General features: G+C 42.1%; 2 protein-coding genes across 7 annotated transcripts in view; one reads left to right on the plus strand and one right to left on the minus strand.

Annotated features, from left to right (window-relative positions):
* Positions 1-842: 842 nt before the first annotated feature.
* On the minus strand, positions 843-14,611 carry LOC112162200 (synapse differentiation-inducing gene protein 1). 2 transcript variants are annotated; one of them, XM_024297931.2, is made up of 4 exons: positions 14,263-14,563; positions 12,612-13,238; positions 7,857-7,994; positions 843-1,506 (listed from the first exon to the last, which is right to left on the minus strand). In XM_024297931.2, exons 2-4 carry the CDS (start codon positions 13,140-13,142, stop codon positions 1,348-1,350), a joined length of 828 nt encoding a protein of 275 aa, XP_024153699.1. In that variant the 5' UTR covers positions 13,143-13,238; positions 14,263-14,563; the 3' UTR covers positions 843-1,347. The 2 variants fall into 2 exon arrangements, with proteins under 2 accessions (XP_024153699.1, XP_024153700.1); XM_024297932.2 differs by lacking the exon at positions 843-1,506 and adding an exon at positions 6,201-6,359 and having other exon boundaries at positions 14,263-14,611.
* Positions 14,612-18,870: 4,259 nt separating this feature from the next.
* The window catches only part of LOC112162120 (cullin-9), a 28,522-nt gene continuing 20,226 nt past the window's right edge, over positions 18,871-27,166 (plus strand). For 3 of the 5 annotated variants that reach the window (XM_024297781.2, XM_024297783.2, XM_024297784.2), the window contains exons 1-3: positions 18,871-19,074; positions 19,933-20,628; positions 25,462-25,616. In XM_024297781.2, coding sequence (XP_024153549.1) covers positions 18,951-19,074; positions 19,933-20,628; positions 25,462-25,616 — 975 coding nt within the window. In that variant the 5' untranslated portion in view covers positions 18,871-18,950. Of the gene's footprint in view, positions 19,075-19,219; positions 19,371-19,562; positions 19,721-19,932; positions 20,629-25,461; positions 25,617-27,166 lie in introns of those variants that run through there. The other 2 variants (XM_024297786.2, XM_024297785.2) reach the window with 2 other exon arrangements.

Raw genomic sequence — 27,166 nt, forward strand, 5'->3', positions numbered from 1 at the left:
TTTAAGCAACACAATACATGTTTTTGCACTTAGCATGTATTAGAGATTTTTTTTAGCAATTTAGGTCAACTTCAGCGCTCTTTCATAGTTCTTTAACAACATTTTTTTTTAAGCAAATTTAACATTTTGCTAATGGCTTTAGTATTTTCAGCAAATCCCTTCAGCAATCAAAGCTAATTGTGCCATTTTCAGCAAAAAGCTTCATCGTCTCCAGCGACTACTTTCAACAAAAAGCAATAACTCTAGCATTATGACAGGTAATGCAACTTTTCTTTTTTTACTTGTGCACAAATGTATGAGTTACAAATCAAGATTTACGCACGCACAAATTGGGGTGATACTTATTTCTCTCCATATTTCACTGGGGGAGTGGTGAGCTGCAGACACTGCCGCACTCCGGAACCATTTGTTGATTTAGCCCCCAATCCAACCCCTGAATACTGTTTCAATTTTAAGAGTCTTTGGTTTAACTCGGCCTCAGTTTGAACTCTTGACCGTCCAAATACCGTAATTATAAACGTTCAACCACAATAATGACAGAAATAAGACATGTGGAGCTGACACCGCAGAGCTGCAGGTTCCCTCCGAAGAAACCATGACGACTGACAGTTTCCAATGTTTTCTTTATTGGAGCTTTATTTAAACAGACCGGCCAATCAGCAAAAGTCCTTCTGTACAGTCAGCGGAAAACAGAAGGATCTCTAAAGGAAAAAAATCTCAGTTCAACATTTAAATTTAATTTTGAATCAAAGGTTAAACCATTTAAAATCAAACTGTACAAATAAAGGTAAACTTTATTTTATTCTTTAGCTTTTTTAATGTTTGTGAAAAGCAGAATAAAAGCCCACAGAATGTGTTTATTTTCTTCTTAATATATAAGAGATGGGGAAAAAATGCAGATTTTATTGTTTGAAAAAACAACAGAACGGGGTGGACTTCCTGTATTTCAAAATAAAAGATTGTCAGAAGGCGTCAGAAGAGGCGAGGCTGCTGTCTGATCAGTGATGTCATCGTTTAAGTCCAGTGACTTGTCATTAAGAAATGTTCATGAGAAAAACATTTTAGATGGAAATGTTCTACTTTACAACAGGAGTTCTGGTCCGTGGCGTCTTCAGATCATTTTCAGAGTTTGTCTGGAGACCTGGAACCTCCTGAAAGAGTCCGACTTCTTTCCTGCTCAACCAACCTTGATGAACTTTTAAGGAAGTTCGTGGAAGAACCGCCTCCATCCACGCTTCGATCCGGTTGGTCCAGAGGTGTGCGTGACGTTATAAAGCTGTCCGCGGTGATCCAACACCGCCAGCAGCAGAAGGAGGTGAGGATGTGGAAACGCCCTTCAACGTCCCGCTACCACTGATGGTTCTTGGAGAAGTAGGCTATTAGCGCCACGGCCACGCCCACGTAGATACCTGTGCCGATGGTGATTGACAGTACGGCCAGGAACAGAGCCCGCCTGGAGCTGGAGCTGGCCAGGTGGAAGTCTCCTTTGGACACCGCCTTGTTGGTCTGTGGGAGAAACAGAGGAGGACACATCAAAACCCAAAATGCTAGCAGAGGATGCTAACGAGAACACGAAAACAAGAATGGAAGTAAAACAGGAAACTCCCAAAGAAGAAAGCAGCAGGTCTGGGTCAAATCTGGTCGGAACCAGTTCCAGGCTTCATTGTAGCTCATATGTGTCAAAGTCAAGGCCCGGGGGCCGGATTAATTAATAACCCGATGTTATCTTGTACTCATCACTAACTTGTATAATTTTGACAAAATATATTTTAATGGAGAGTAAAATATAGAAAATATTTAAGGTCTAAGTTGATTTATTCTGGAATAATATTCCTGCATTTTTATTATTCAGAATTATGTTAAAAAGTTACAGGTTTAAAGTTTTAAAAATCATTATTCTGCTAGCTTTTTGGACAATTTTGGGCATTTACTAAAATTCATTCATCCATCTTCCTGACCGCTACTTCTCTTTCGGGGTCACGGGGGTGCTGGAGCCTATCCCGGCCACTGACGGGCGAAGGCGGGGTTCACCATGGACAGGTCGCCAGTCCGTCGCAGGGCTTACTAAAATTGTTTTAGGATATTTTGGAGTTTAGCAAATATTTCAGCTACATGGTAGCTATTTTGGCTAATATGGGCTTTTTTTAATAAAAAGTTTATTCGGCTGTTTTGGAGTTTTACTTTATCAGCTACATACTAGCTGTTTTGGCTGAGCTAAGTTTTTTTTTTTAAGCTAATTTCAAATTTAACTAATATTTTAGCTGGCTATCAGCTTCAGCGTTTTCAGTTATTAGCTTCAGTGATTTCAGCTATCAGTTTCAGCATCTTCAGCAGCCAAACTCAGCTTACAGCATTCACACTAGCATTATCACAAGTAGTGCTATATATCTAGTTCATAATTATATTCAAAAGTTACAGCTTTAAAGTTTTAAAAATGTAGTTTTAGAGTGTTCAATAAATGTTTATCCTGTCCGTCCCGCGACTTAAGGTGTGTTTTAGATTTTGGCCCGTTGTGTGATTGAGTTCGACACTCCTGCTGTAGCTGGTTAAAAAGCGCATTGGGTTGTATTTTTAAGAGAGATGTGTGAGTCTGAACCGGATAGTTTCCTCGCATCCTCTGAATCTTTCATGTGATTTCTGATGAACACAAACATCCTGGGATTGAAGCCCTCATGGGAGGAAACGGTGGAGACCCTGCTGGGCGGGGGCTGACACTAAGAGATATGTCAGGTCACTCAGCTGATGAGACTAATTAACTGTGGAAACCTCATTATCGGCCATCACACTGACAGGAAACGGCCCCCATAACCGTCACTTCATTTCCAATTAGACTCGGTCAAACCTGCTGACGAATCAGATGTCAAGCAGCTGTGTAAACAAACAAGATTATTCTGGGATGGAGGGAAACCTGGGTCAGCGAGTCCTTATTTCCCTACAGGCCTGGAAGAGAGAACCCATTAAAACGTCTCAGACTGAAGCGTGACGGGACACAGCGTTCATGTCTGATGAAACCGATCGTTGAGGATATTCTGGTTTTATAATAGAATTTTACTGCAGTAGAAGACGTATTAAGATCAAAATTGTGTTTCTGAGTATTTATTTATTCAAATTGTTGTAAATCAGGAACAGATGAAAAAATACGGTTTGACAAAAAATTATATTTGTGACGTAGAAAATATGATGGGCGGGGCCACAAGCTCCCTGCTCCGCCCCATTTTGACAAATTGTAGACAAATAGATCCATGAACGTCTTTGATTTCCTCGTCTGAGCTGGAATCTGGATCAGAACTGAACGGCTTACAGTCCCAATTGTCATGAGTCAGAACTGTTTCCCCCCTTTGGTTATCTCTGGACTACTAACGCACTTCATCTCCCAGCAGCCCCAGCACACAGTTCCTGGATAGCACTCACCTGACTCTCAACTACAATTACCCACCTGAGTCTTAAGCCTTGATCAGTGCGAAGTATTGTTGGAGCGTGCATTACCGAGCGTCCATCTCTAAACCTGATCTTCTGTTTACCTGACCCGGTTCTTCTCTGACTCTGACATGCACTATGATATCCAAAGTCTGATCTCTGAAACTCCAAAGTTCGTGTTTGACCTCTGCCTGCCTGACCCTGCCCTAGCTTCACGGATTTATCGTTGTGGTTGAAACCTTCTGCTCAATAAACCTGCGGTATTTGGATCTAGCCGTCTGCCTGTTTGTAGCATCAATATTGCTCGCCATTTTTGTTGAACAGGAAGAGAGAGCAACCAGAGGGATGATGGGACATGGTTGATTAAAAGACCACTAAGAACACTGTAGCTGCCGTCAAATGCAACTCTAATGTGTATTATTTGATTCTAAAAATGTTTTGTGTTAAAAGAGATAATTAACTGAAAAAAAGTTTTCTAATCATTTGAGATAAATAAGTGATATTTTACAGTAAATTAAAAATGGTGTTAATCAGTTGATAAGTTTGTTTAAAAGGGAGGAACTTTTTTGTTCTGCTTGTAATTCGTTGTTTCTATGGGAGATGCTATAAACAGGGGTCTCAAACTCAAGCGCACAAGGGGCCCAGATCCAAAACACACCTGAGGTCGCGGGACGAACAGGATAGTTATTTATTGAACACTCTAAAAGTACATTTTTAAAACTTTAAAACCGTATGTTTCTAACATAATTATGAACTAGATAACACAGTAAACACTGTTCCAGTGGTTCTGCTGGCAGTTACTATCTGTTGCCAGAATGTCTCTTATGTAATCTGTCGGTCAATAAGGGCCGGCCCACTCCAGGTAATTTTGTTTGAGCCCAGAGTCCAGTCGATGTGTTTGTTGTTCGGACACCATGATGTGGACTGTGCTGGAAAGTTGAGTAAGCCAGTAGATTTTTGACAACTGAAGGTAATTCTAGGAGCCATGCTAACGCTAACACGCTAACGACAATCAGAATCAAAGATGGGCGGGGCTTTTATCCTGGAGCTGGAGAGCAGGAAGACGTCAAATTTCTGGTACTTGCACCAGTTGGCCAATCACAAAATTCAACTGTAATACCTCGTTTCAACCTGTAGGGGGCAGAACACAGACGGTTTTTGAGTATTTTCATGAAGTTCAGCAACGACCATAGACTGTAAAAATTTTATATACAGTCTATGGCAACGACCAACATACTGCCCTTTTAAAGCCCCATTGATAGAAGTCAAAAGTTGATTTAGGGTTTGGTTCCCCTTTAAGAATGTGACATTTTTGGGCCAATTTTTTAAAAAATAACTGTCGTTTTCTAGTACGATTTCTGCAGAGTGACAGGAGTTCATTAGAAATTCATATCTGAGTTTCTAGTTTTTTGTGTGTAAAGTAAGGTTACACTCATTTCCCATCATCCCTTAGTTCTCCTGCTCGCTCCTAATCACCCTAGGTTAAAATTAGCAGTGCAACAAAACCGACAAGCAAAATTGGAGCCATCTAGACGTACAGTTCTGACGACATGGATCTATTTGTCTGCAAGTGGATGCATCAGAATGGGGGGAGCAGGTGATTGTAGAGTTTACGTTAAAAAAACAATATTTTCCCCAAAATTTTCAATTGCTTCTGATTTACAACGATTTGAATGAAGAAATGCTCAGAAATGTAAATGTAAATATATGTCCTCCATCATGATAAAAATGACACAATACCATGTTCATTGGAGTGGGTCTTTAATGAGACAGAAACATTCAGTCAGGAAAGGTGCTGGACCCAAAGGATGGAGACGAAGGAGGAGGATGGATCATTAAAATGCCTAATTAAAATTAAAACACCGTAGAACAGAACCAAAACATGACCAAAATCCAAAACCCAGCTGAACCAGACGGAGAACCTGAAATTTAAAAAAATGGAGAACGCTGTGAGCTAAAACTCCTATTTGCGACCAAATTGAAACCCACTGAAGGTGGACCACGTTTGTGTCTGCAGACCTGGATCTTATTGGCTCGGCTTTGCCGTGTGCCGGCGGCGGGAAGCTGAAGCTGCTGCAGATGTTGGTGGAGATGAGGATCACTTCTCTGTTCCACTTAACCTCCTCCTCTTCCTCTTCATCCTGCTTCTGAGCTCTGCTCTTCACTGGTGGGTTTTGTGTGGGAAGTGTTGCCAATGGTAACAAGCCTGTTTCCTTTTGGAGCTGGAGTTGTAGTTGCCATGGAAACTACATCCGCAACAGATAAAGCCGGAGCCACGTGACCGAGGGCCTTGAAGAGGAACAACGCACGCACAGGCCTCAAGCCGAAGCCCTCCTGAGCCTGCCCCCTCCCCCCAAACATCCACACCTTTACCCTCACCACGTTTTATCATCCTGGGTCAGGTTTCCAGACGTGGCAAACCTGGTCTGGAAACCTGACCCAGGATGATAAACGTGGAGAGAAAAGAGTGCCCCAGCGATCCACACTTCTGCACATAACCCTCATTTTTTGTGGGGTGAAGATCTTGGATTTGACAAACTTCAAACAGGAAATCAGGTTCACTGTTTGGCTGTAAGATTCAGCCGCTTGAGAAAGAGGGTTTGAAATGTCAGGTCCATGAGAACAGCAGCAGTCGTCCTCTCCATTCAGTATTCTGCTGAAGAGCAGCTCCTTCAGCTGCAGGATGCAGATGCTGCGTTTAAAATTATTTAATCTCTGCCAATAAAAGTAAGGAGGGACAGAAGGTTCATCTGTGTTTGGTAAATATTTTTTGTAACAGTTCCTTTAGCAGTGAATCTTGAAATCTTCTTTATTTACCTTTGAAGTGGGAACAGGTTTATAAGGAACATGTATTTGTGTGAGTTGGTCTCATGAAACATTTGCCAAATCTTCTCTGCCAAGTTTTGTTCTGACTCTGCTTTGGTGACGGGCAGATTGGATGACTGAAAAAAAAAAAAAAAAAATTCAACAGTTTGTCCCTGAAACAAATAGAAGCCTTAACAGCTAAAGACAAACCACCCAAAGTCAAAACAGCCTGAATAGGATCCAATCAAAAGCATCAACGGCCCATAGACGAACCATCCGAAGCCTCAACACTCAATAGACGAACCATCTGAAGCCTCAACGGTCTAAAGACAAACCATCTGAAGCCTCAACACTCAATAGACGAACCATCCGAAGCCTCAACACTCAATAGACGAACCATCTGAAGCCTCAACAGTCTAAAGACGAACCATCTGAAGCCTCAACACTCAATAGACGAACCATCTGAAGCCTCAACACTCTATAGACGAAACATCCAAAGTCTCAACAGTCTGAGGCCTTGAGTCGGGAAAAGCCGACTTTCTGTTGACGTAATCTCTTTCCCCCAATCAGTGGGTTTCATTATGTGACGCCAGTAGCTCCGCCCTAACTGGTCTCTTCCATTTTTCTATGGACCTACAACCAACTGGAGCCCAAACATTGTACGAATTGGTCTGTTCTAATGGGTCAATTTTATAAGGGAAATATTTAAAATACCGCACCGGTCCGGTCCGGTCTGGAAATGAGGCATATGGTTAAAGACGCTAGTATTGGATTCTTCACAAAGGTCAACTCAAACCATGACTAGCGTCCTTTGTCTAGTGAGAAAGACTAAGACCCACACCATTATGCTACCTCCACCAAAAGCTGTGTTCTCTGTATGTTCCCCACACTTTGCTACTATCTTAATGAGGACAACTCACCGTTATACTGTATTTACACGGGGATGTGACATGCATTTTAACACGCCCTAATTCTTGAATTTTAATATTGAGCATATGTTCACACTGGACAAACAGGGAGGGGGCTACTTCTTTTTTAACTATTTACTAGCACATGTCCACCATCTACAGCTGGAAGAGTCTTGATGTGAAATGTCAAAGCGGTGAAAATCTGGTAAATTTTGCTCCAGACTTTTCATTGGAAGAGGTCACTTGATCGTGTGTAGCCGAATCTACTAAACACGTTTTAGATTTATTGAACTCAACAGGTTTAATTCTGACTGACCAACAGACCGTGGTGGTTTTCTCTTGTTTCCACGCAGGAGAACCAAAGCAGTGAATGCTCGTCCTCCTCCGGCTGACTGCAGCTCCGTTACATAAGGCTGTGTGTAGGTGCTGTCTAAGTTGACAGCAGGAGAAAAGAAGGAACTGCAGCAGAGTGGCTCGACGGCTCTACATTCATCCCTCTTTTGTTTATTTTTTTAATGTTTGACAGAAGCCAAAAACACAACCTCCTGTGATCCAGAGTGTAGCGTTCCTCATGCGAGTGTGAGTAATGCTGTGACTGATAGCATGACTCATGCAGGCCTGCAGTGAGTCTGATCCCAAAACCTGCTGCCGATTCAGAGTTCTGACTTTCACCAAACTCCAGCTGATAATTGCTGCTTTTCAGGACAACTACAGAGAGGAACTCACCTCGTGGGACAGGTAGAAGGCGGCGATGCCAAGAGGCCAGAAACAGCAGAGCATGGAGAAGACGCTGAGGCCCAGGTGGTCTCTGGGAGGCAGCAGCAGGAAGGCGTCCTCGCTCTCTGATTCGCTGGAGTAGTCGCTCTGATCAGACACACAGGTAACAATCACTTCACATGAAGCTGACAGCTCAAACGAGTACTGGTGGACCAGAGAAACCACTGAGGTTCTGTTCAATATGGAGCCGGACATGAGGACAAAGATGATGTAAAAGAAGTTTCAAAGTTGAATTAGATTTGAAGGTCAGATGAGGAAACTAAATACAGTTCAGGCGTTATTAGCTCCATAGTTTTGAATAATCTAACCCTTATTAGTCAAAGTCAAGGCCCGGGGGCCGGATCCGGCCCCTGGGTAATTCCATCCGGCCCTTCAGATCATTTTATTTTATTATTATTAATGACCCGATGTTATCTTGAACTCATTTCTAACTTTTATAATTTTGACAAAATATATTTTTATGGAGAGTAAAATATTAAAGTTATTTAAGGTTTAAGTTGATTTATTCTGGAATAATATTCCTGCCTTTTTATTATTCATAATTATGCTAAAAAGTTACGGTTTTAAAGTTTAAAAAATTGGCATTCTGCTAAATTTTTGGACTATTTCGGGACTTACTAAGATATTTTTAGGCTGTTTTAGAGTTTAGCTAACATTTTAGCTACATGCTAGCTGTTTTGGCTAATTTAATCTTTTTTTCAGCTTCTTAGGGTATTTTGAAGTTTAACTATTTTTTATCTACATGCTAGCTGTTTGGCTAACCCTAGTTTTGTTTTGTTTTTCATTCATTCATTCATCTTCTTGACCGCTTCTTCCCTTTCGGGGTCGCGGGGGTGCCGGAGCCTATCCCGGCTACTGATGGGCGAAGGCGGGGTTCACCCTGGACAGGTCGCCAGTCTGTCTCAGGGCCTCAATCACACATCCATCCACTCTCACATTCACACCTAGGGGCAAATTCGAGTCACCAATTAACCTGTGAAGCATGTCTTTGGACGGTGGGAGAAAGCCGGAGTCCCCGGTGAAAACCCACGCATGCACGGGGAGAACATGCAAACTCCACACAGAAAGGTCCCAGCCGGGATTCGAACCGGGGCCTTCTCGCTGTGAGGCAAGAGCGCTAACCACTGCGCCACCGTGCAGCCCTGTTTTGTTTTTTTTTCAGGCTAATTTGGCATTTAGTTAATATTTCAACTATCAGCTTCAGTGTTTTCAGCTATCAATTTCAGGATCTTCAGCGGCCAAATTCATCTGACAGCATTCGCACTAACATTATCACAGGTAATGATATATATCTATTTCATAATTATGTTAAAAAGCTACAGTTTTAAAGTTTTAAAAATGTAGTTTTAGAGTGTTCTATAATTGTTGATCCTGTTCAGCCCGCGAACTGAAGCGTGTTTTGGATTTTGGACCAAAACTGAGTTTGACACCCCTGATCTTACCGCAGTGTTCCCTCGTTTATGGCAGGGAATATATATCCATAAATAACCCACAATTGGTGAAATAAAAGATTCAAGCCTGCAAAACTCATCACTACACACTTTGTACACTTTTGTCTGACTGTCAGGAACATTTATACATTTTTCTCTCCTGTTAAAACTCTCAAAGTTCAAACTTTCATAGAAAAGACTTAATATCATGGAATGGAAAAAAGGTCAGCTCCATCCATCCATTAAGCAAAGATACCCAGACTTCCCTCTCCCCGGCCACTTCCTCCAGCTCCTCTGGGGGGACCCCGAGGCGTTCCCAGGCCAGTCGAGAGACATAGTCTCTCCAGGGTGTCTTGGGTCTTCCCGCCCAATGGGACATGCCCGGAACACCTCCGAGGGAGGCGTCCAGGAGGCATCCGGATCAGATGTCTCCTCTGGATATGGAGGTGAAGCGGCTCTACTCCGAGCTCCCTCCGGGTGACCGAGCTTCTCCTCCTTTCTCTAAGGGAGCGCCCAGCCACCCTCCGGAGGAAACTCATTTCAGCTGCTTGTAGTCGGGATCTCGTTCTTTCAGTCACGACCCAGAGCTCATGAGCATAGGTGAGAAATGGAACGAAGATCAACAGACCGGAGACTGCAGAGACTTGAGACTGCTGAAGGGATGCCCCTGAAGCAACAGCTGCAGCTCAGAGGGGCAGGTAACTCCAGCATCTGTGAGTCATGAAACATGCCCTCAAAGATGCTCTGACATCTGTGAAACACGAGGTTTCTGTGGCACCCAGCAAGGCGGGCTCTAAACTCCAGCTGTCCCTGAACGCAACATCCAGAGCCAGGGAGGGAGGAGAACACAAGAGAGGTGGAAAAGAGGGGCGGAACGTCCACAACATGACATCATGTTAATTACCATGATTAGCTTCTTGTCAACCGCTAACTTATCAAGTTTGTAACGCTGGAGACGAGAAATATCTCACTGATCTCATTCATTCCAGAGGTCACATGAACAGATGCTCTCTCTCTCCATCTCCTTTCATCTCCTTCTCGTTCAACGACTGTAGACATTTGTGTGTAAAGGTGAGTCCTCTTATCAGTCAGACATTCTAAAAATGGACATAAAACAGCAGATTCTTTTGAAAAATCACATTCTGTCTTATTTAGATCTATCTGCTTCTACTTCCCTATTTTTGAGCGTTTTGCCAAAAGTGTCCTCAGCAGAGGCAGAAACACTCATTTTCTCGGCCCTCTGTGGTAGAAAATCAGCTGTAGTGAGTTTCAGTCGGGTTGTCATTGACTGTATAAGACAGAGGTCGGCGACCTGCAGCTCCAGATCCACGTGTGGATCTTTTATCTCCCCATGGAGGCTCCTCAGACAAACATGAAATAAGTCATGGAGACTGCTGATCCAGACATGTCGACCGTCAGTCAGCAGCTCCCCCAAAACAAAACTACCTACAGAAAACAAACAAATCCTGCAAACTAAGACATTAAAAAGGGTAAAAGTAGGTGGTCTCGCATTGAACATTCGGCGTTTGATTGTTTGAATGACAGATTCTAACCAACCAGCTTTCTCTGGAAGGGGTGTGGTCTTCAAACATGTTTTCTCCTGATTGGACAGATAGAAATATAGACCAATCTCTGTTTACTGACCACATCTGGTTCCAACATGGCGATGATTGTATCGCAAAAAGATGGTGACTGAATCGACTTCATTCGGTTGGAACCGGAAGCAAGTCATTTTCTATGGATGACATCACATTCTCTTGGTCCAGTTCTCATATACAGTCACATTCTCACTCAATTTTTTGACACAAAAACCTCAATTTTGTCCCTGTGGTGTCCTTCGACAGCTCTTTGGTCTTGGTCATGCTGGAGTGTTGCAGTCTGCTGTTTAACCCTTTTTACAGCAAAGCTTTAGCTTCAATGTTGACATTCTTTCTGTGAAAGCGACGCTCACACAGACGCAATCATCCACCTGACGTTTTTAACGTTTTTAACTACCAATTACCCAGAACCCAGTGAGAATCAGCTGCTTGATCATATAAACCAGGGGCCGGCAACCTTTCACAGTAAAAGAACCATTTGGGCTCGATTTCTACTGATCAAAACCGAGAAGGAGCCGCATAGATTTACTTTAGCTTTTAAGAAGTTTGGGTTTGCATTCATGGCCTTCTTTTTAACAATAACTATGAATTATGACGGACAGAAGCAAAAGTATAAATAGAGCATAGCAACTCTCAAAATGTGATTTTTTTTTTCTTTTTTTTTTTTTACTTTGGTTGAAGCTCAAATAACTTCTTTTCAAAATAAAAGATGTTCTGTACCAAACAGGATCATCTCAGTGCAGCTAACAACCAATGTTGTGCAGCATCAATTTATACATTTAACTAATCTAAATTAAATCACTGCTAATTAAGTAATCCTTACTTTAAAAAAAAATCTATTTTATTTCTCCTTTATTTTTCTTATATTTATTCATTTTCTGTTCGTTTTTCCCTCTTTGCAGTCTTACTGCTGGGTTTTGTTGTTTTAGTTTGAGGTTGATGGTCTTAGTTTGAAGGATTTGTTTATTTGTTTTCTGTAGGTAGTTTTGTTTTGGGGGAGCTGCTGACTGACGGTCGACATGTCTGGTTCAGCATCTCTATGACTGATTTAATGTTTGGTTGAGGATCCTCCATGGAGAGATGAAAGATTCACATGTGGATCTGGAGCTCCAGGTTACAGACTCCTGATATAAACAGTCAAGAAGGATCAAAGATCATCTGTTATTTAGGCGTCGTCGGGTGTTAAAGGGTTAAGAGTGTGGACGGGTGTCTCACCGTTTAAACAGGTGACATTAAAACAGGTACCAAGTTGGGGACAGAAGAGCCTCAGAAGAAGTCACAGGTCTGTGAGGGACAGAATTCGGACTTGTTTATAGAAGCTTCTTATTCATCAAAATAAATTCTTTAAAAGTCATTCAATAGGATTTCCTGGAGTCATTTTTCTGTCTCTTACGGTAAAGTAAATCCATTATAAGTTTAGCAAACCTCTCATCTGTTGAAGTGGGACAATTTACGAAATCAGTGACTGACAAATATTTAACCTCCCTATATGATGTCATTTACCCCCCCAGTTCGGGTGGGGGGGGGGTGTTTACGGTTTTGTGGAGCTGCGTCGCCCCTCAGGGACGATTCAGAAGAATGCATCCCCATCGCTGTCACACAGTCTTCAGGTTCACAGACACGCCCAGCCTCCCTGAGAGAGTGGTGTCGATGGTTTCATGAAGACTAGGTCTCACCTCCAGCTCTTGGAAGTCGTCATCGTCGTCGATGTCGTACGACAGAGAGGGAATTCTCGCCCCCTCCCCGGAATACTCCAGAAACTTCGAGTCCGCATAAAGCAGCACCTCCTTCGGAGAGCAGGGGGCGGAGTTGTCGTGTCCATGCCCCTCGATGAAGGTGGTCTCGCAGCAGTCGCCTCCCCCGGCCTCCCCCCACATCTGCAGGAGGCTTTCCCTGCACAGCAGGAGGCCCGGCGCCGGCCTGAGGATGGGTTCTGGTGCAGCTTGGTGAGGAAGGAGAGCCCCAGGGTTGAGGAGCTGAGGAGGCCCGCTGTGTTCTCTCAGCCCTTCGTGACCCTGGCAGTGAGGAATCGTGTACGCTGGCAGCAGCGCCTCTGTAGGCTCCGCCCCCAATCGATGTGTGTCAATCAGGCCGTTTTGTTTGCAGGAAACTCTTCCTCCTGGACCCCCCCGAGGTGGGGTCCTCCAGTGCTTGTAGGAGACTTCAACCTCCTCTGTCCATCTCCTGTCTTCTCCTTCTCCCTCCATACCTCCTCAGAGCTTCTGGGACTCTTTGGATTTCCTTTGTTCCTCCTTTGAAGTTCTCAGAAAGGTCAAGGGTCAGACATCCTGCACCAAATCCTCCTGCAAGACAGGAGAGCAAGTAAAAGTCTTCAGCAGCATCACAACGTCCTCCACAAACATCCAGAGGTCTGAAGGAGAAGAGAACGTAGAAGGAAAAGATCTCACAATTAAAGAACATTTTTATACAGAAGACACATCGACACCTGGAGAACGGCTTTACAAAGAAGGCACACCTGTATCTGGAGAAATTACTTACAATTAAGACACACCTGTATCTGGAGAAATTACTTACAATTAAGACACGCCTATATCTGGAGAAATTCTTTATAAAGAAGACACGCCTGTATCTGTATCTGGAGACCATCCTTATGAAGAAAACACTTCTACATCTGAGAACGTCTTTACAAAAACTACACCCACATGTCAACACGAAAACATCCTTGACAAATCCACACTAATGTGATATTTTATGAAAATGACACAAAGGAACATTTTTACAAAGAACACACGCCTGAGAACACGTGTGCTCCTGCAGTCATGTTCACTCAGAATTCCTGAAGATCTTCATTCTCTGAGCTCTGAAGCATCAGGTGAAGACATGAAACCTGGAATTCTGCAGATGTTACCCATAAGTCCTCGGAGTCAGACTAAAGTGTTGGTTGTTTTATACTCCGTGTACCTTACGACCCCCCCCCCCCCCATGTGTAAATATCTGCATATTCTTCCACCTGAGCCTCCGTGGGAATAGCTGCTGTTCTGAGGGATCTGAGGGTCTGTTGGTGATGAAGATGATGAGTGTGATTCATTCTTGACTGGAAACAGTGATGAAGAGCTCCGCAGCAGCTGCTGTCTGCGGGCGGCTCCTCCGCCCGCGAAAGAGCCGCTCACACAGACGCAATAATCCACAGCAAAGCCGCCTGCAAATCCCGCAAATACGCGCTCCTGCGCGCGCGCACGCACGTCTGTTTACAGCTGGCAAACAGATAATGTGATAAAAGCTTATAATGAAAGCTGAATACCGACAGTGTCTGACGTCATCCCGAGACCAAGAGAGGACAGGACGCGCGCGCATGCATATACTCACCTCCCAAGGTGAGACACGTGATCCTGCATCAGTGCATCCATCCATCCATCCATCCGTCCATCCATCCATCCGTCCATGCATCCATCCGAGGCTCTGTGTCCCGCGCGCGCGCTGCCGCGCTCAGAGCCGCCGCCGCCGTGACAGTGAGATGCGTGAGATGGAGCAGAGAGAGCAGGTGTCCGTCTGACTGTGGAAGAGCATCAGCTGCTGCAAGTTTACACTCCGAGGCAGTAGGCGTGCGTGCGCACGTGCGTGTGCGTGTTGTAAATATAGTGGATGCCTCCCCCATGGTCCTAAAGCCCTGAGCCGCTGTTGCTCAGAGATCTGCAGAAACCTGAGCGGAAGGAGACCAGAGCTCCTGAGATCCCGCTGAAGGAGCAGCTGCTGGAGGTTCCGGAGGTTTCCTTCTGGTCTAACGATCCAGTTTGTGTTTTTTCAGAGAGTTTTGTTTTGGGCCTTCAACATCCAGAGCCAGGCTGACCATGAAAGAATCAAACCTTCAAAGCTTTCAGTCTCATCTCCATCCCAGAAGAAACATCTCACCAGAGTGACTCTCATTTCTGCATATTTATTTATTTTAATGGGACAAAACTGCAGAAATGACTCATTCACACATTGAGGAGTATTTTGTAGTATATAAAATAACTTGTAATAGGCATCAATATATAAACCTTTGGCGACATAGTGAGTACACCCCGAGTGAAAATGTACTGTACTGTCCAGCGCTCTCCATGGATTCCATCCTCTTCCACTCCTTCATCATGGAGGAGTGGAAGAGGATGGAATCCATGGAATCCTCTTCCACTCCTTCATGACGTCATGGCGCTGGCGGGAATTTGGTACCTTATCCTCCTCCACCTCCACCAGGGAGGGAATGGTGTTCTGCTTCAGTTTGTCACATGTTAGCATTCATGTTTCCCTCAGTGAGCTCTCATGCAGTCCCAGACCACGACTCTTCCACCACCGTGCTTCACTGTGGGCAAACATGCTTTTCTTTGTTTTCTCCTCACCTGGTTGACATGGAAACACGCTAAACCTCATTGGTTGATCCTGTTCTCATCAGACCAGAGGACAAAGTCCATACCATATTAAAACACCTGCTACCTATACATCCGATTTGATTTGATTCAATTCGAGTTAAGTTTTGTTTTATTTTATTTTTTATTTTTTTATTTTAGTTAGTTTGATTTTATTTATTTTGATTCAATTCGAGTCGAGTTGGTTTAGTTTTTATGTATTTTATTTTCATTGAGTTGGTTTGATTCGATTTGATTCAAATCAAGTTTTTTTTATTTTAGTTAGTGTGATTTTGATTCATTTTGAGTTGAGTCGATTCGATTCGACTCGAGTCAAGCTAAAGGTTTTGTCTGATTTGATTTGATTTGAATCGATCTGAGTCCATTCGAGTCGAGTCCAGTTGGTTTTATTTTATTTTATTTCTTAAACATGAAAATCTAAAATAAACGATCCTGCCTGACTCAGTTTAAAGTTGTTTTTTTTCAGCAGGTTCCTGCTCCACAGCACATGAAACTCAGACCGACATCACACAATACACGACAAGACAGAAAAAATGATAAACTCTTACAATCATAATAGTACAAACCGGGCAGTATAAAATGAGGCTTTAAATGTCAGTTCAGTGGTAGCATGTGTATTTGTCTGTTAAATGTAAAATGAGTTTTCTTTGGAACAGACCAAAGGATGTTATTGATCTGATTACATTATCATGGTAAAAATACACGAACGTCTGTGTTTTGGCATGAAAACGACATAAACAGAAAGGGAAAATTTTCTAAATATGAAATCCAAGATGGCTCTTGGAGTCCTTTTTGACTCAAATTTAACTTTTGTGGATAATTTTTAAGGATATTTTTAACAATCTAGTATTCAAAAGATTCATTGTGTCATGAACAAATATGTTTATTTGTGTTTAAGAGTAATAATGTAACCATTTACAAGTGTATTTAAAAGTATGTGTATTTTGTGATCAATTTTATGACTAATTATCCTATGTTTGAGTCTTTATACAGATTCAAATTCCTGATATTTTTGTTGTTTCTGTATAATTTCTGCTTTGGTTGCTTGAAATAAACAATTTCCAAATTTCAAATGTTGAAAAATTGTATATATACTGTAAATATATTAATTAAATGTATCAAACTTTAGACATACAGGATACTGAAGAGGCAAAAGTATGAATAAATTTACTGATATTTAGTCATTTATTGTCTTACATGGTCTCAAACAAATGAAACGGTTTTATCAGTGTGTCAAAGATGAATGAATATCTGCAGAAATGTGAGGTACTCACTTCTGTGAGATATGATTAATTAAGCTTTGATTTTTATTCCTTTAAAAAATAAAAACAATTTTATAAAATAACATGAATGAGGGGCTTGACTTATAATTGAGTTTGAATGAAACATGTTCAGATTTAGTGTTGAATGTAGTTTATCTTGAAGTGAGAAGAAGCAGAACTGGGATTAATCCCAAATCTGACATTCAATTGTCTGCAAAGCAACTTTAGCGCCACCTGCTGTACTGAAGATGTTACTGAGAACCTTATTAGATATTTCTGTTTGCAAATACAAAATATAAATACATTTATTTAAGTGTCAAATACATTACAGTCAAGTAGGTTTCCGTAGATGATTTGAAGAGGCAACATTGGGATACTAAATATATCTCAGCTTCCTTATACATTTATTATGTAACTAAATTACATTTAAATGAAAAGGTACTTCACTTTTATTTTTACATAATACACCCAGTGAAAAGTATTTCTCACAAAAAATAGTGAAAAATATCACAAAACGATAAATTAGAGTATTTATTTTTTTAATTTTTAACTGTGGTTTATGTAACAAAATGGAAAAATATAATAAAAACAGGTTTGAAAATGGCTGAAAAATGAGGAATTTGAGAAGAAAAAAACTCCTTAAAAAATTCTTAATGAAACTGGAGCCTTGGTCTTTGGTCCACCCATCCCTGGGACATGTATGACTTTACTCAGGGACCATGACTCTCAGAAAAATGCAACATATTGAGCATTAAGTGAATACTTTTGCTTGGGTGAAAATCGCCCAGCGATAGAGCTCTATAGGGACATCAATCGCTTGATGCAATCAACACTAAAGTGGAACCAAAAGACACAGTTTTGAAATGAAAAACTCCAAAATGTTCTGTTTTGTAATATATAAATACAATATATTCAGTTTTTATGCAAATGAAAGAACGTTTTCATCCACATTCTGTTATTTATATCTCTTTTGAAGTGGATTACCAAAACACTCCATGGATCTCTGCCTGTCAAATATAAAAACCTTTTGTGGTCCACAAGTCAAAAAGTTTTCCCATCCCTTGATTAGAGTATTTTGGACTGATATATAATTTTGCATTTTCCCAGAGACTGTGACCATTTACTAAAGGGCATGAATAAATCTATGCACGCTTTTTTTTTAGTTTTATTGAAAACAGATATTGAAAAATGACAGTTTTCAAGATTTGTCCATAAGTTGTGTGTTAGAATCCAGAATATAGCCACTTTTTCATGTTTTGGGAGACGTTTGTGCCATCATTAAACTCACCGGTCTAATAGAAGCAACATTTTTCTGGGATATGAATAATACATTAAAACACATTGTCCTTGTCTTTTATGCATTTGTCTGTATTTTTAATATCAACTTCTATAAACAAAGAAGAATGGACAGAAATACTATAGAACACGTGGATCAAAGGCCCTCCAGGTAATTCTATCCGGCCCTCCAGATCATTTTATTTTATTGTTATTAATAGTCCAATGTTATCTTGTGCTTATTTCTTGCATAATTTGGACAAAAACATTTTTATGGAGAGTAAAATAATAAAAGTTATTTAAGGTTTAAATTGATTTAGTCTGGAATAAAATTCCTGACTTTTTATTATTCATAATTTAGTTAAAAAGTTACGGTTTTAAAGTTTTAAAAATTGGCATTCTGCTAGCTTTATGGACTATTTTGGCATTTACTACATTTTTTTAGGCTATTTTGGAGATCAGCGAATATTTCACTTGCTGTTTTGGCTAATTTAGGCTTTTCTTTTTAAATCTTTTTAGGCTGTATTGGAGTTAGGCTAATATTTATGTGCTAGCTGTTTTGTCTAATTTAGGGTTTTGCAGTTTTTAAAGATATTTTGAAGTTTAGCTAATATTTCAGGTACATGCTATCTGTTTTGGCTAACTTAAATTTTCTTTTTAGTTTTTTAGGCTTATGTGACATTTAGATAATATTTTAGCTGGGTATCAGCTTCAGCGTTTTCACCTATCAATTTCAGCTTTTTCAGGTATCAGCTTCAGCGTTTTTAGCTATCAATTTCAGCATCTACAGCTATCAGCACTATCATCTTCAGCAGCCAAATTCCACTTACAGCATTCACACTAGCATTATCACAGGTAATGGTATAAATCTAGTTACGGTTTAATAGTTTAAAAAATGTAGTTTTAGAGTCTTCAATAAATGTTAATCCTGTTTGGCCCGCGACCAAAGGAGTGTTTTGGATTTTGGCTCCCTGTGTGATTGAGTTTGAGACCCCTGCATATATACTGTAGAAAGTGCCTGTTGTGTCCTCCTGAGCAGCAGGGGGCGCTGTGGTGCTAGTATGAGCTTTTGTGGAAGAAGTCGTGAGTGACGCGGTGGTGTCACACTGCGCAGATGCGCGTCCCGCGGCTAGAAGCAGGAGCGGAACTCGAACGGACTCGCAGAAACAGACTGGGAAACGACGCGCCAGAGCGGAGGAGAAAAGTGCGCCAGACCGCCAAGGCCTGCGACACGGCGGGTAAGCCGCCCGGAGCGACGCGGCGGGGTCGCTGGGGCTGACCGGGGCGCGCCTGCGTCAGCGGGGCAGGCCCGCCGCGGCTCTCCGCTCTCACATGCCGCCATCAGCCCGCCCCTCCGCCGGAGTTGCGGGTCGGGAACAAGTTTGAAGTTTAGCATCAATCTGGGTGTTCTGGATCTGTGTCAGTGCACCAACCGAACCGGGACGGAGAAGTATTTTTTCCGTTGATTTCTAACTTCTCTCCGTGGCGCTACCGGTTCTTAAGAAGAGAGATTGTGCTCAACAGCGGGCCGAAGGTACCAGAAGGTTCTGTTCGGTCCGGTCGAGGTCCCTAAAGTGTAGTTTAAACCACAGTGAACCTGATGTCCGTGTTCCGTTAAATTGTCCGGTTTGGTGGGGGGGTGGGGATTCGGCTTTAACCAGAACTCCAAACCCAACTGACAGGTTACCATGTCAACTAGCTAGCTCATCACGGAGGAGGCCGTAAACTCACGGCCTGATGTCGTAAATATCAACTGTTGCTAGTTAACTTCGTAAAAGACGGGGTCAGACTATTTCCTGGAGCTTAAAATCCGTTCCGTTGAAGGATGAGGCCTGTTACTCTTAAAGTTTGGGTCACGCGCTACCTTTTGTTGTTGTTGAACAGGTCAGAGCAGGTTTGCAATGCCCCGACCGGTACTTCACATCACTTATTTCAGGCGGGTCCAATAGATAGATGGTACCTGAATTTATATATAGTATATAGTTACGCCCACTTAAAGTTTATGACCCGCACAGAACCTTTTAGTTGTCTGTTCTGATGCGTCCTAATGTCTTTTTATTTTTTTCTTTTCTTATATGGTTTTCTTGTCTCCATAGTAACCATGGTGGGTGAACGCTGCAATGGAAACCTGCTGGTCCAACTGGGCCCCCGGCTTCAGGCGTACCCAGAGGAGCTGATTCGTCAGCGCCGCAACCACGACGGCCAGACGGAGTACCTGATTCGCTGGAGCCTGGTCTCCACGGATAATGGTTCCAGCTCGGGCGGCGGCGTTGGCGAGGTGGGTGGGACGGGCAACAGCAGCTCTGCCGTGGGTGGGTCCGGCAGCTCCGCCTCTGGAGAAACCAAGCCGGAAAACATCCTGATGTGGATGTCCACGGAGGACGTCTACGCCAACTGCCCCACCCTCCTGGGCAAAAGGAAGACGGATTCACAGCGCCCCCAGCAGCAGGAGCATCAGCAGGGCGGCGCGCTGGCGGACGGAGGCCAGAGCAGCGAGGGCGGGTTCCCAGCAGACGTGACCTTCGATGAGGTGGAGCTGTCCGACATGGAGGAGGACGTGAAGAACCTGGTATGCCGGGCCAGGAAGCAGATGGCCAAGAAGAGCGACTTCTCCATCAACATCATGCACACCATCCACGTGCTGAGCGCCTACGCCAGCATCGGCTCGCTCGTCGGCGTCTTCAAGGAGACCGGTGCCCTCAACCTGCTGATGGAGCTGCTCTGCAACAAGGAGACGCAGACGCGCCGCAGCGCTGGCAAGATGCTGCGGGCGCTCGCTTCACATGATGCGGGTAAGAACGGGCTCCCCAGGTGGTTAGGAGTCCTGCAGAAGTGCTGCTCAGGTGTGATGCTGACACACGTGCATGCTTCAGCTCTGAGTCTGGGTCACATGCTTCAAGGGTTCCTGCAAAACTTTCTCTGAGTAGGCACGCGTGTCTGTGCAGCTTCGGCGCCGAAACTTTCATCCAGACCTGCTGTTTGGGCTGCGTGTGAGGCTGTTCTCTCCTTCTTAGAACGAGCGTAACTAAATCGGTGGATAGTATACATGCGAGCACATCTACTTATATTATAGTCCAGAATTTTTTCTTTACATGCTTTTAGAATCTTTGCAATCCGTTCAGTACAAGCTAGGAAATTTTCCAGCCGAAAATTGCATTTCACAGAACCACTCGTCAGCTTTTAAAAAAGTTAGTTGTTGTCTAATTTTTCCACTAGTCGATTACTGTTGATGTATTCTTCATCTCCTGTAAATTTCATGAAAAAAAAAAAACACTTAGCAGGTACTGTTTTTTTCATTCGCAAGCTTCCATGTCCAAGAACTGAATGCTGGAACATGAGGTCACATGAAAAAATCTAGCAAGCTGATTGGCTGCAAGCGAGCAGGTTTCTGTATGATTATTTGATAATATGGAAATGAATATTGATTTAATACCAAATTTGTGACTTAATTCTTGTAGTTCGTTTGATTGGCTTTCCAACAATACCCTCCTTTCACGGATTGGACAAATAATGAGAAAGTTAAGACAATTTAAGGAATCTGATCTTTGTTTCTGGTCACAAAACTCACTGTTTTGCTGTTAATTCAGGAATAAATTAGACCCTATTTTTGATCACTTAACGGGCCATAACTTTCTTATTCTTTGAGCTATCTTAATGATCATTACACCGTTGGAATGGTCTCTTTCAGCTTTTTCCAGTGATATTAATATCAATATCAATCAACCTAATTTGAAAATTTTTGTCACATACCTACTCTGAGGAAGTATGAGTGCACGTCTGAGTTTCTGCTCCACACCTGTCAGAACGGAAATGTAAAATCTGAATTCTTCTCATTCATGGTTGGTGTGTTGGAAATGTTTACATGGAATCACAGGCGGAGCTCTGAGTGGAATTTCAGGGTGAGAATTGTGGGCGGGGCTACAAATGAAGCTACAGTGGAGCAACAAAGTATTCAGTCAGTTAGTGCTGCATCAAACGACTATTTTAATAGTCGACTAATCACAGATTATTTTTTCTGATTAGTCGACTAATCGGGTCATGTGCGACGTGGATGTAAAGCACACATCTAAACCACCTGTAGCTTTAAACTAACTAAAAATAAAGACAATTAAGACGATAGTTTATTAAACTTAAATTTATTGTGAAGCTTCTGTCCTTCGTTAGTTTCTGGGATTAAAAGAAGATTAAATCAAATGAGAGATAAGGAATATACTTTCCATCAAACTGGTTTTGACAGGTGACCTTTGACCCTACACCATCCATTAAAGATGACGTAGAAATTTAATATAAAAAAAACCCAGAAATACCCATTGTCTGATTTTTTTTTTTTTAAATATATAATTTATTTGCAAACTATGGTAGAAAATAAGTATTTAGGCATCTATAAACAAGCCAGTTTTCTGTCTCTCACAGACCTGTTACTTCTGTCAGAGGATCCTCTGTCCTCCACTCCTTACCTGTATTAATGGCACCTGTTTGAACTGGTTTTCTATAAAAAAAAGACACCTCTTCACAACCTCAAACACTATGGAGAATACCAAAGAGCTGTCTAAGGACACCAGAAACAAAATTGTTGACCTGCACCAGGCTGGGAAGGCGGAATCTGCAATAGTGGTGTGAAGAAATTATTAGGAAATGGAAGAAGATCACTGATAATCTCCCTCCATCTGGGGAAGATCTCACCCCGTGGGGTCAACATGATCAAAAAAATCCCATAACCACACGGGGGGACCATTGAATGACCTGCAGAAAGCTGGGACCAAAGGAACAAAGGCTACCATCAGTAACACACTACGCCAAAGTTACACCTACACAAACTTACGTTAAAGTTTGATAGAGAATATCTGGAAGACCCACAAGAGGATTGGGAGAATGTCCTATGGTCAGAGGAACCCACAATGCAACTTTTTGGTAAGAACTCTACTGTTTGGAGGAGAAAGAACAACATACCTTGTGTAAAGCATGGCGGTGGAAGCATCATGGGTTTGGGCTGTTTTCCAGGACGACTGATCCGTGTAAAGGAAAGAATGAATTGAGCTATGTATGGTCAGATTCTGAGTGAAAAACTTCTTCTATCAGCATTGAAGATGATACGTGTCTGGATCTGTCACCATGGCAACCATCCCAAACACACTGCCCGGGAAATGAAAGAGTGGCTTCAAAAGAAGCATCCCAGGATCCAGGAATGGCCTAGCCAGTCTCCAGATCATGAGTCCCTACTCCTGACAATTACCTGGTTCAGGTGTGTCCAGCCAATAAGAACATGCCAGAGCACGGTATATTGGAAAACATGCAGGAAGGTGGTCCTTGAGGACCAGGGTCCCTACCTCTGCTTTAGAGGGAGTTGAAAGTCCCCAAAACATCACTGCTGTAGAGGAGATCTGATGGAGATCTGATGGAGGAATGGACCAAAATATCACTGCTCTAGAGGAGATCTGATGGAGGAATGGACCAAAACATCACTGCTCTAGAGGAGATCTGATGGAGGAATGGACCAAAACATCACTGCTCTACAGCAGATCTGATGGAGGAATGGACCAAAACATCACTGCTGTAGAGGAGATCTGATGGAGGAATGGACCAAAACATCACTGCTGTAGAAGAGATCTGATGGAGGAATGGACCAAAACATCTCTGCTGTAGAGGAGATCTGATGGAGGAATGGACCAAAATACCAGCAACAGTTTGTGAAATCGTTTGACTGCTGTCATTTCCAACAGAGAGAAAATAAAGTGTTGAGATGAACTTTTGTTATTGACCAAAAACTTATTTTCCATCATAATTTGCAAATAAATTCTTTAAAAATCCGACAATGTGATTTTCTAGATTTTTTTCTCATTTTGTCTCTCATGGGTGATGTATACCTATGAAAACTTACAGGCCTCCCTTATCTTTTTAAGTGGGAGAACTCTACACATTTGGTGGCTGACTGAATACTTTCTTGCCCCAGTATATTAGTAGAGCTGTATACACAGCCTTTAGCAGAACTGTGGGAGGAGCTGTGAATGAAACTGTCTTCACCAAACCTAAAGCAAACGTTCGAGGCGTCATAAAAAAGGAAGTTCCTTATTTTTTAACTGAATCATGTCTGAGGTGGAGGCTGTGGTGGAGCGTTTCATCAGTTACACTTTAACCCTTGTGCTATCTGATGGGGTCCAGATGACCCCAACATCAACATACCTGCGATAGCAGGAGGGTTACAGGCCACAGAAAGTTTCAGATGTCCTGCAGCTGCAGGTCAAGCGGGTCTGACCAAAGGCAAATCCGTCATGGCGGCAGCTCCATAGAACAGGAAGTGGTGTTGCCATGGAAACGGGAAGTCCAGCGAGAGGCAGTCCAGCTGAGGGCGATCTGAGACCCAATCAAAAAAAGCGTTTTTTTTTTTTTTTTTTTTCAGGAAGAGCCGGGCTGAGCTCATAGTGTGAATGCTGTGGAGCGTTTGATCCATTTCTCTTCCAAACTTTTTTTGTCTGTTCGTAGCTCTTCAACCCCTTCAACTATTCAGCTCTTTATGTGCTCGAAAGTTTAAACTTCATAACTCTTCAACTTTTGAAACTATTCAACCAACTACCACTTTTTTAAGTCCATTGAAAATGACTTATGAAATCTTCAAAAGCTCCTTTTTTAACAAAAAATTTCAGACGAAAACGAAAAAGTTCAAGAACGCCTTCAACTACAGAAACCATTCAACGATTCATCAGACTTTGGGCTCTTGACCTTGTATTTTTATTTTTAAAACTTCTTATGGTTTTTTTAAATATCGCAGTTCAAAGTCGACGTGTCATCTTTGAGTCAGTTTTCAGTTCTGAATGTAAATGAATGTAATCTGAGCGTCGGTTTGATCCAGTCACCAGAGTGGAGCAGAGTGAGACGAACAAAACACTTCAAGTGGATTCATTTAGCTCAAACTTCACCATCGTCTTCAGAAAAATGAGCAAATTCAGCTACATGCAGTTTTGGCTAATTTAGGCTTATATTTTTTAGTTTTTTAGGCTGTTTGGAGTTTAGCAAGTATTTCAGCTACATGCTAGCTCTTTTGACGAATTCAATTAATTAGGCTAATTTAGAGGTTAGATACAAAATTCTGCATTATGCTAGCTGTTTTGGCTTAATTAGACTTTTTACCAGTTTTAAAGGCTAATTTGGCGTTTTGCTACTATTTTAGCTTGCTAGCAGCTTCAGCATTTTCAGCTACCAACTTAAACGTTTTCAACGGTCAGCTTCAGCGTTTTCAATTTGAGCATCTTCAGCGCTCACATTCAGCTTACAGCATTCACACTGGTATTATCATAGGTAGTGTTGTATATCTACTTTGTTTTATTTGCTCAGTTCAGTGGTCAGGTCCAAACAGAGCGAGAAAGACTAACAGGACGACTGATTTACAGACTAACATGAGCAGAGCAGGAAAGAGTCAATGTGGTCGTGAGGCAGCGGTCGGTCCTTCTGGCTGATCGTCTCGAAAACGCAGCAAAAGTTTCAAACTTGGAGCTGACCAGCCTCTGAATGCTAAGTTAAAACAACACCCTGAATGTTCAGGTCTTCCTGTCTCTGCAACAGCATCTTAATCGAGACCTGAAGAGCCGGGTTGTGATGGGCGCCGCTGACTCCTTCCCTTTCTCCTGCAGGCAGCCGGGCCTACGTGCTGCTGTCGCTCAGCCAGCAGGACGGCATCGAGCAGCACATGGACTTTGACAACCGCTTCACTCTGCTGGAGCTGTTCGCTGAAACCACGTCGTCTGAGGAGCACGGCATCTCCTTTGAGGGGGTGCACCTGCCTCAGGTACACTCTGTTACTCACATAACCAATGTGACGTTATGACAAGTATTTTACAAAGAGCATCAAGTTGTGCGTAAACATGTTAATGACTTAACTATGTTGACATCAAAGCTGCAATGGAAACATTATACATCAATAAAATAAAGACGCTGCATCTCAGTTTCAAAGTTTAGCAGAAAAAGCAACCAAACAATAGTAGCAGCTGTGATCTAAATAAAAAAATGACCATACATTATAAATATAACAACACAAATTTAACCCTTTAACACCTGAGTTTAAGCTCCAGTGCTAACATTCTTTTGACTATCAGCTGTGTATGCAAATAAAGTAATTTTTGTAAATTCTGTTGGAAAGAAAAGCAGCTTTGCACTGATATCTAACACTTAACAATAGTTGTGTGTTTACACAATTAACCAGCTGATTCACATTGACGGCATAAATGGTTGAGGAGTTGCAGATGGTCTAAATACTGACAATTCTGGTGTTAAATCTTCTTCTTTTCTGGACTTTTTCTGCCTCGGAGCTTGAGCATCCTTTTCATGAGAATCGCCCATTGTTGAAGTTAAATTGTCTTTTTATTTAAAAATCATATTTTCTTGTTATATAAGTGATAATTAGTCATGTGAGAAAGTTTAGTGACTTTAGCTTTAACATCCTTAGAGCTATTGAACATTTTTGACCAAATGTGATTCCTGTCCTCATTTAAAATTATTAAAAATAAATTATGACTTTGTTTTAGCATAACATTTGATGAGTGTTCATGACTAGCTCATATCATTATTAATTTTCATTTATTAGTTTTTTGTTTTTTAAGATTATGTGCTTCTTTTTAAGTTTTTATGACATCACATTTGGTTTTATTACCACAGTAGTTAATTTTCTTAACTGTTATTTCTCTGTCAGATAAATCAAACAGGCATATCAAAGGACAGCTCGGGTCCTAAGGAGTTAAATCACGCCGCTAGCATGTAGCAGTTAGCAGCTGCTGTGTAGCCATCTGTCTGCAGCATGAAGAGCTTCACATTAAAAAGAAACAAATACTGTCTTTTACTGTTGAAATACCTTTAGAGGTTGTTGTTTAGAGGCCCTTGCTGTCAGTTTAAAGCGTTTTTAAAAGAGTTATTGATCCTGGAAGTCTGAATCCGTGATTGGCTAGCTAGCTTGATTGAACTGTTTACATCAGTCTTCTGCTTGAGCTGCTGCCGTTTTCTGGGAATATCATTTGTGATCTGTTCATGGCATGCAGACTTCTAGTGGAGTATTTATCTGGAATAATAAGATTGAAATATAAAGCTCTGATCATAATGAGAACAAATGAAATATCCGATCCTGATCAGACAACGGAGTCTGATTTTGATCGAGTCTTCAACCACGTGATCGGGCCCGATTTCCGATCACGTGATTGAATCGGGACGTCCCGAGTTAAATTGTCAAAAATGTGGCAGCAGACGACCTTTTTATAGAGCAGATTTAGTGTTTGGTTACCCTTTAAGCACCAACTTTTTACCTGACGTGCAGCCACCGAAAACCTTACCTCCTGAGTGCAAGACGGG

Source organism: Oryzias melastigma, linkage group LG15, assembly GCF_002922805.2.
Source record: "Oryzias melastigma strain HK-1 linkage group LG15, ASM292280v2, whole genome shotgun sequence".
Classification (NCBI taxonomy): Eukaryota; Metazoa; Chordata; class Actinopteri; order Beloniformes; family Adrianichthyidae; genus Oryzias; species Oryzias melastigma.